General features: G+C 72.6%; 1 protein-coding gene across 1 annotated transcript; it reads left to right on the top strand.

Annotated features, from left to right (window-relative positions):
• Nucleotides 1–7,132: 7,132 nt before the first annotated feature.
• Nucleotides 7,133–8,444, top strand: AURANDRAFT_60035 (hypothetical protein; the record flags this gene model as incomplete). Its single annotated transcript, XM_009038127.1, has 2 exons — nt 7,133–7,530; nt 7,639–8,444. The coding sequence occupies 2 exons, from the start codon at nt 7,234–7,236 to the stop codon at nt 8,278–8,280; spliced, it is 939 nt and encodes a 312-aa protein (XP_009036375.1).
• Nucleotides 8,445–9,426: the final 982 nt, after the last annotated feature.

The raw sequence follows: 9,426 nt of genomic DNA, 5'->3' as shown, positions 1-9,426 counted from the left end.
CCCGCGGCGCTCCTCCGCGCGAAGAAGGCGGAGCNGCGGCGGANCCGCGCGGAGCGCCCGCGGCGGCGGCGGCCCGGCCGCGACGGCGGCGGCCCGCGGCGGCGGCCCGGCGGGCGGCGGCCGCGCGAGCCCGGCGCGCCGGCGACGCCCGGCGCCGCCGCCATCGAGCGGGCCATGTCGACATCGTCCGCGTCGTAAACGCGTGTCTATCGCGGCCGCGGCGGCGCGCGCGCGCGGCGGCGGGCCTCCTAGACCGTGTCCGTCTTGGGCTTGTTCTTGGCGAAGGTCGTCTCGAGCTTCTCGACCTCGAGCTTCTCGAAGTTCTCGAGCTTCTCGCCCTCCTTCTCGAGGAGCTCCATGGACTGCATGAAGCTGGAGATGTGGTCGTCGTCGCGGTAGAACGAGATGTCGCGGTAGTAGGGCCCGTCGTCCCGGTCGTTGACGACGTAGTCGACCTCCGCGGCCTCGTCGAGGGCCTCGGCCCTGTCGACGTCGGCGATCTTCTCGATGATCTTCTCGTTGATGAACTGCTGGCGGCCCATCTGGAGGTGCACGTCGAGCGGGACCTCGTCGAGGAAGATCTTGATCGCGCCTGCGCCGAATTCAAATCTTCAACCCGACTTCAATGTGGGCGTACGCGACAGTTTCGGCGCAACCTCTTCGGCTGTGCTTCGAGAACCCGACGAGAGCAATCGATGCGTCCAAAAATCAGCCGAATCGACTTCGATTTGACGGAGCTAGAGAATTCTGAAGTTTGGTCAGGACCACCCAAACCGGTGGTTGAATTCGGCACAGGATCGCGCCCATGACGGAGAAGAAGGCCATGACTAAAGCGATGAAGATGGTGTCGCGCTCGTGGTGCGTGTAGCCGTGGCCGTTGTTGAACGACGACGTCACGTAGATGGCGATGGCGACGTTCGTGATCACGCCCGCGACGTTGAGGTAGCCGAAGAAGTCCTGGAAGACGCCGATGTCCTCGACGGCGTTGGGCATGATGCGGCGGTAGAGCGTGAGGAAGGCGTAGGTGTCCGTGCGCATCTGGATCGAGTTGATGATCAGCGCGCAGACGGGCGCGCCGGGGAACGCGGCGGAGAAGAGGATGACGTAGCCGTACTGCATCGTGATGAGCATGTAGTCGTAGGTCGTGTCCAACACCTCGTCGTACTCGAAGAGCACGTACTGGAGCTCGGGCACGGACATCTCCGTGTCGATGCCGCCCTCGCTGCTCTTCTGCCAGTACTCCTTGAGCAGCGGCATGAGCACGCGGCTCGCGTTCTGCGAGACGAGCGCCACACCTAAGATGACGATGACCGTGGTCCGGAGCTCGCCGAAGACCTGCTCGGCGACGGTGTCGTAGCCGTTGTCGTCGCCGCGCGCCTTCTGGTTCGTCGTGAACGGGTTCGCGTAGTACTGGATGAACGTGAGGTAGTAGAGCGGCGCGTAGTAGTTGACGATGTAGAAGTAGAACATCTTCGACGTGAGGTAGTCGTGGTACTGCGTCTCCGTGCGCCAGTTCTCGCGGTCGTTGAGCTGCACGGCGACGGCCTTGAACAAAAAGTAGAAGAACTGGATGCCGAACGCGTTGACGAAGGACACGAAGTAGGAGAAGAGCTGGAAGTCGATGGACCCCAGGAAGCCCGGCCGCGCGGCCTTGAGGTAGAAGACGACGCCGAGGAACGCCAGGTTCAGCAGGATCATGAACAGCACGACGAAGACGTTCGCGACGATGGACGGCTTGCGCTCGTGGGGCGGGAAGAAGACCTCGGGCTTGCCCGTGATGGGGGACGCGACCATGTAGCCCGTGTACTGGGGCCGCGGCTTCTCGTTCTCCTCGAAGCCCCGCGTGCCCCAGGTCACGGAGAGCGCGCACTGGCGCGTCTTCCACTTCTCCGAGACGACGATGGACCAGATGACGAGGAAGAAGGTGTAGGAGATGACGGCCTTGGTCGCCTCCGTGCCCGCGACGAGCGTCTCCACCAGGATCGCGAAGCCGACGGCCGCCAGGATGTAGTACGCGGACGTGATGTGCGCCGTGAAGGCCATGCGCATGCCGTGCATCTCGCCGAAGTAGTTCTTGTACTGCGCCAGGGGCAGGTGCGTGTAGGGCGGGTGGACGAACGAGCTCCAGGGCTGCTGGATGAACGCCGCGTAGAGCGCGTTCCGCTCGGCCGCGTCGTGGAGCGTGAGGAACGCGAGGATGTCGTCGTGGAACGTGAGGGAGTTGATGTCCAGGCCGCAGCCGCCGTCCTCGACGCGCGAGTGCAGGATGTCCCAGATGAGCTTCGTGCGCATCATCGAGTTGAAGGGCCACTTCGTCTTCTCCTCCGACGGCGGCACCGCGTACAGGTCCACGAGGTCCGGGTGCGTGTCGTACTTGGCGTGGATGTGCTCGTAGGGCCGCCAGCGGCACATCTTCTTGCCCCGGCACTCGTTGCCGATGTGGATGGGCTTGATGCCCAGCGCGGGGAAGCCCGCCGTGACCTTGCGCTCGATCTTGACCTGGGCGGCACAAGAGTGATTCGACGTCGCTTCGACGCGAGCGTTCCGCGCGCGCGCGTTCCGTAGAAACGCATCCACGCGTCGAGACCGTTCCGAGACGTCCAAAAGTCAGCCGAAACGAGTGGCACACGGCCGAGATCTGAGCCTTTGAAGTTGGGAAGTTCGCTCTCTTTCCACACCGATCTCGACCTCGTCGAGCTGGTACGACGCGCCCATGGACTCCGCGTGCTGCTGGAGCCGCTGGAGGGACGCGCGGACCTTGACGTAGATCTCGTCGCCCTGGACGCTCTTGTAGGCGTAGTGCTGCAGCCCGCTCTGGGTCAGCTTCTTGAGCAGCGCCTCGAGCGTGAGCTCCGTCCGCGGCTTCTTGAGCAGGCCCTTGAGCTCCTCGCCCGCGAGCTGGGTCAGGCCCTGGCTCAGGCGCTTCACGGCGTTCGTGACGACCTCGGGCTCCGACGCCGCGGGCTTGAGCGGCGGCGGCGCCTCGACGTCGCCGGCCGGCGGCTCGTCCGCGTCGGGCACGGCCAGGACGAAGCAGCAGTCCCACTTGCCGTAGGTCTGGGCCCGCTTCTTCGGCGTCTCGGGCTCCTGGCCCGCGGCGTCGAACTCGCCGCCGAGGGGCGGCGGCGGCGCGGCGGCGGGGGCCTGGAGGCCCACGCACCCGAGGAAGCCGGAGGCGCCGGCCGCGTCGTCCTTCTCCTCGAAATCCGAGCCCCCGACGGCGTCGTGGAAGCCCGGGTGGTCCCCGAGGTCCTTGCCCTGGGGGCTCCCCGCCTGGCTGCCCACGTCGGCGCTCATGGGCTCCAGCTCGACGCGCTCGCCGCTGTCGGCGCGCGTGTTGTCGGCCATGACGACCGGGGCGTCGTCGATGTCCGCCGGCGCCTGGGAACTTTTGGCGTAGACGCGCTCCGGGCCCGACGAGTCCCCGCCGCCGCAGAGGTCGCACCAGGGGAGCTCCGACGCGGCGGACTGCGCCACGGTGCAAGGCGACCGACCGGGCTGCCTTGATCAACAACAAAATTGTGCCTGTGGAGCGGCAAGTTCATGTTGCCGTGAACGTGGGCGCGGGGCGAGCATGTTCGCCAGGATGAGCGCCTGCATCGACGTCGCCGTGCCGTAGTAATGCAACCCGTCGAGCGTCGCGTCGTACCTCGCCGCCGTCACGTTCGTCAGGTCGAGGGCCTCGCCCGTGGCGTTGTCCGGGAGCTCGCGCGCGAGCCGCCGCGCGATGGACAGGGTCTCGAGCGACTTGCCCGTCCGGAAGTTGGCGCGGCGGAGGCCGAGCGCGCACGTGAGGCTCGCGAAGACGAAGCGCACGCGAACGCCCGCGAGGCCCGCGGCGAGCTCGGCGACGACGGACCGCGCGAGCGCCAGCAGGGTGCCGTCGCACGCGCCGTCGACGGCGTGGGCGGCGCCGAAGTTGACGACGACGACGACCGCCGCGCCCGGCCGCGCGCGCGCGCGCGGCGCCCAGGTCGACCGCACGCGCGGCGCGACGAGCTCGCGGAACTGGTCCGCGCTCCACATCTGGAGGTAGCCCGCGCGGACCGCGGCCTTTTCGAACGTGGCGCCGGCGCCGGCCGGGCGCAGGTAGAGGTCCGCGCGCGTCGCGGTCGAGCCGAGCAGCTGCGCGAAGGCGACGTAGAGGAGCCGCGCGACGCCTGAGCAGGCGGACGTCGCGGCGCGCGTCCCCGCGGCGGCGGCGCGGGCGGCGCGCTGTCCCCGACGAAGAGCACGGCGCCCACGTCTTCTTCCGCGAGGGCCGACGCCAGCGCGGCCGCGTCCTCGAAGTAGTGGTACGCGCAGGTCGGCGCGACGAAGCGCCACCGGTCTCCGCCGTTCGCCGCCCGGAGCGCCGCCTTCTCGCGCGCGGCCGCGCGCTCCGCGAGCTCGGCGTTCGCGTCGACGGCGTCGAGGCCGCTCAGGCCCGCGAAGAGGGCCTCGGGGTCGCCGGTGTACGCGCCGCACGCCGCGCGCCGCGGGCGCCGCGCGACCCACCGGCCGCCGCTCGTGTCGCCGCTCCGGCACTGGCGCAGCGGCGGCGCGGCGTCGCACCGCGCGTCGCCGCGCGCCGCCGCGCGCTCCCGGGCGAACGCGGGCTGCGGGCCGTCGAGGCCGCCGGCGGCGTCGGCGACGCGCACGACGACGCCGACGCCGCCGGGCACCGCCGCCGCGGCCTCGCACGCCGGCCGCGTGTAGTCCCGGGGCTCGCGCTCCGCGCGCGCGCCGAGGAACGCGCCGCCGGAGCCGCCGCAGGCGTCGTCGAGGAAGTGCGTCCGCACCGTGACGTTGTAGTCGCCCGCCAGCTCCGGCGTCCAGCGCACGACGAGCGCGTTCGGCCCGTCGGTCGCGACGCGCGCCGCGAGCGCGCGCGCGGGCATGCCGAGCGCCCAGACGACGGCGTCGCGCGACGCCTCCGCGACGAGGGTCACGTAGAACGAGACGCGCCAGAGATGCGACGTGTTCGCGCAGTCGCTGACGCGCAGCAGGTCGACCGCCTCGCCGGCGACGGCGGCCGTCGCGACGTCGCTCGCGACGGGCGCGACGCCGCGGCCTTCGAGCAGCGCCGGGAGCCCGAAGCACCGCGTGGCGCGGCCGACGACGCGCGGCCCCGTCGGCGGCCGCGCCCGGCACGCGGCCGCCGCCGCGGGGCGGAGCGCGGCGCTCCTCCCGTCGGGCGCGAAGTAGGGGTTCCGCGGCGGATCCCGCGGCGGCGCGGCGCCGAGGCGGAACTCTCGGACGCGGTGCGTCCCGCGCGGCCGCGACCGCGCGTAGGTGCCCCGGAAGGACCCGCCCGTCGCGAGGCAGTGCTCCTCGACGCGCGCCGAGCACGGCGGCTTGCGCTTCGTGGCGCGCTTGATCACCAACCTCTTCTTCGTAGCCATGTCATCCGCGGCGGCCACGAGGAGCGCCGCGCAGAGCAGGGCTCTCATGCAGTCGTCGGCAGAGGTCGCTGCAGCTCTGAGAGGCCCACGCAGCCCATCACGACTGAGACTTGGACTCTGAAACTTGTGAGTTGCTTGAGGTTCAAGGTGTCGTTAGTCGGTCCCCGGCGCGCGGAGGTCGAGCTCCGCGTGGGACCAGATCATGGCGTCGAGGCGGTCCTGGCGGCGGTGCGCGGCGTTGTGGAGGTTGCGCGCCATGCGCCTGCCGATCTCCAGCGGCGACGCGGCGGGGAACGGGTCCGCGTCGGCGGCCTCGTCCGCCGCGACGTCCTCGGCGTCGTCGTCGTCGGCCGCGTCGCGGCGCGACCGGCGCAGGAGCTGGTGCCGCGTGAGCATGCGGCCGCCGCCGAAGGCGTCGAGGAACACGGCCGACGCCGGGTCCGGCGCCGCGCGGCGGAGCACCAGGGACACGGGCTCGGTCCGCGACTCGAGGACGAGCTCGTCGCGCGACACGGCCACGGCGTCGACGTCGCGCCAGGTCGGGTTCGAGAAGCCCGGCCCGGCGACGCGGATGCGCCCCGTGGACCGCTTCGACGCCGCGGCGTCGCACGCGAACGACGTCTCGCCCGCGGGGACGTGGTCGTCGCCCGAGACCTTGACGCCCGCGAGCACGCCGTCCTCCAGCGACAGGGTCACGAGCTCCTTGCCGTGGGCGCCGTACTCCGCGAGGAAGTCGCCCTCGTAGGCCGCGCCGACGTCCGGCGCGCCCGGCGCCGGCGCCGCGTCCGCCAATCGCGGCGGCGGCGCGGCGGCCGCGACGCCGCGGCCGCGGACGCCGACGAGGAACCGGCCCTCGGCGCCCACGGGGAAGACGCCCTGGAGGCCCGCGCGCCGCGCGACGGCGACGGCGACGACGGCGAGCGTGATGGGCAGCGCGCCCCGGTCGTCGCCGCCCAAGGCGGCGACGTCGACGCGGTGGCTCCTCGGGTCGTCGAACTTGCCCGCGGCCGGCCGCAGCGGGCGCGGCGACCCCCCGAAGAGGCTCGCGTCGAGGGCGCAGAGCACGTCGAAGAGCGTCGCCTCGCCGACGTCGCCGTGGATCTCCTCGAGCACGGCCCGTAGATGCGCGGCGCGCGCGTCGAGCGCGGCCTCGGCATCGGCGACGTCGTCGTCGGTCGCGCCCGCGAGCCGCGCGACGCGGAAGCCCATCGTCTCCTCGTCCGTGGCGCCGGGCGCCGCAGGCGCGCCGCTCTCCGCGAGGCGCGCCGCCGCGCCGGCGACGCGGTCCGCGGCGGCGACGGCCTCGAGCGCGGCGTCGACCGCGGCGTCGCCGGCGCCCGCGTCGAAGGCCGCGCGCACGGCGGCGCGCGGCCCGCGCTCGGCGCAGGCGATGGACGCGCGCTGGACGACGGCGGCCTGGGACCGCAGCGCCTCCGGCGCCAGCGTCCCGCGGAGCACCATGTCCGCCGCGTTGCGCCGCGTCATCTCGCAGCGCGGCGCCGTCGCCTCCACGGTCCTCGCGGAGCGGTAGAGCGCGCGGAACAGGGACACGACGAGCTGGCGCTCGGCCATGGCTGCCGCTGCCGTCCCGCGGCGACGGCTGGGCTGGGCACGCGCGCCGTCCGTCGACGCGGAGAGGCGATTGCCACAGCCCTGCAGGGACAGTGCTCGATGACGGCCACATCAACTGGGCCACATCCACACCAATCCATTCGAGCGGGCAACGAGCCCGGGCGGCGCTTGTCGCGGTATAACCAGGCGCGTAGGCCGCCGGACGAGGCGCGCCCCGCCGGTGCGGTTGATCGCGGGGTCGCGCTTGCCGGAGACGCCGGGCCGCCCGCCGTTCGCCATGAGCGGCGTGACGACGTCCAAGAGCTTGGACGAGCAGATCGCCCGCGTCTACAAGAAAAACACGCTCACGGAGTCGGAGATCACGCAGCTCTGCGCCTTCGTGCGGGAAATCCTGAAGAAGGAGTCGAACATGCAGTTCGTCCGCGCGCCCGTCGTCGTCGTCGGCGACATCCACGGCCAGTTCTACGACCTCCTCGAGCTCTTCAACATCTCGGGGAAGCCGCCGTTCACGAACTACCTCTTCCTCGGCGACTACGTCGACCGAGGACACTACTCGCTCGAGTGCGCGACGCTTGTGAGCGCGCCGCGTCCCGGCGGCACGAGCGGCACGACCGCCCCCCCGCCCCGCGCGCGCGCGCGCGCGGCCGCGCGTCCCGAGCGCCGCCCCCCCCCCCAAACGCAGATGGTCCTGCTCAAGGCGCGGTACCCGCAGCGGATAACGATGATCCGCGGGAACCACGAGTCGCGGCAGATCACGCAGGTCTACGGCTTCTACGACGAGTGCCTGCGCAAGTACGGCGACGCGAACGTGTGGAAGGAGTTCACGGCGCTCTTCGACACTTTGCCGCTGTCCGCGGCGATCGAGAACCAGGTCTTCTGCCCCCACGCGGGCCTGAGCCCGTCGCTGGACACGGTGGACCACATCCAGCAGCTGAACCGCTTCCAGGAGATCCCCCACGAGGGCCCCATGTGCGACCTCGTCTGGAGCGACCCGGACGAGCGGTGCGGCTGGGGCATCTCGCCCCGCGGCGCGGGCTACACCTTCGGCGCGGACATCACGGAGCAGTTCCTCACGACGAACTCCTTCAAGTTCATCGTGCGCGCCCACCAGCTCGTCATGGAGGGCTACTCGTGGACGCACCCCAACACGTGCGTGACCGTCTTCTCCGCGCCGAACTACTGCTACCGCTGCGGCAACATGGCCGCGATCATGGAGATCGGCGACTCCATCGACACGCGCCCGGAGTTCGTCATGTACGAGGCGTCGCCGGACCAGGGCGACAAGAAGGAGCTCAACCAGCGCATGCCGGACTACTTCCTCTAGGGGCGCCCGAGCGCGACGCCGCGCGGGGCCCCGACGTCCGGGGCCCCGCCGGCGCGCCGCCGGCCCCGTTGGAGACCTCTTAGCCCCCGCGCGCCGCGCCCAGGCCGCGGGACCCCCCCACCCCCCTCGCCGTCTCGCCCGGCATCGTACAGTCTTAGATGCGGCGCCGCGGGGGCATATGCATTGGCCGGGGCTGCGATCCAGCGGTCGCGACGCGGCGCTGGCGGCATCAACATCGTCCACACGATGGGCAGCCCGTCGGCGGGGGCGCTCGCCCTGCTCGACGACGACGATGGCCCGGACGCCGGTTCGCTGGCGCTGTCGCTGGAGACGAACCAGCGAGCGCTCATGGACATGGCCGCGGCGCTCAAGCGCGAGCCCACGCCGCCGGGCGACGGCGGCCTCGTCGTCGCCGCCGACGACGGCGCCGCGCCGTCGCCGCTGCTGCTCATGCCGGACAAGGCGCGGCGCTTCCTCGAGAAGCGGCCGAGCTACGGCAGCTACGGCGCCGACGGCCACGGCGGCGCCCGCGCGGCCGTCGTCTCCGTCGACTCCGAGGAGCTCTCCCGCGGCGACGACGACGCCGCGCCGCCGCCGCCGGCGCTCGACGACCCGCCGGCCGCGCCGCCGGCCGCGCGCGACGACCAAACGGCCGCGCCGCCGGCCGCGCGCGACGACCGAACGGCCGCGCTGCCGGCCGCGCGCGACGACCAGACGGCCGCGCCGCCGCCGCCGGCCGCCGCGGCGCCGTCGCCCCGGTGGACGTACGGCGGGCGGAGCGCCGTGGCCTTCGCGCGCGCGCGGGGCGCCGAGGTCGCGCGGGAGCGGCGCGACCACGCGCGCGCGCTCGAGGCCATGGCGCGCGGCGACGGCGCGGCGCGGACCGCGCGCGCGGACCCCGCGGCGGCCGCACGCGCGGCCCGGGACCGCGCGCGCGCGGCGGCGACGGAGCGGAGGCGCGCGGAGCTCCGGCGCGCGCTCGAGGCCCGCGCCCCCGCGCCGCCGCCGGCGAAGACCGTCGACGTCGAGGCCTTCGCGCGGCACGCGGCGCGCCTCGGGCGCTGGGCCGACGACCGCGACCGGCGCGCCGCGGATCGCCGCGCGAAGGCGGAGGCCGACGCCGCCGCGGCGTGCTCCTTCGCGCCG

This window comes from Aureococcus anophagefferens (genome assembly GCF_000186865.1).
Source record: "Aureococcus anophagefferens unplaced genomic scaffold AURANscaffold_7, whole genome shotgun sequence".
In the NCBI taxonomy this organism is placed as follows: Eukaryota; class Pelagophyceae; order Pelagomonadales; family Pelagomonadaceae; genus Aureococcus; species Aureococcus anophagefferens.
Note: the sequence above shows the minus strand (reverse complement) of the source record. Positions and strands in the feature narration are given on the sequence as shown.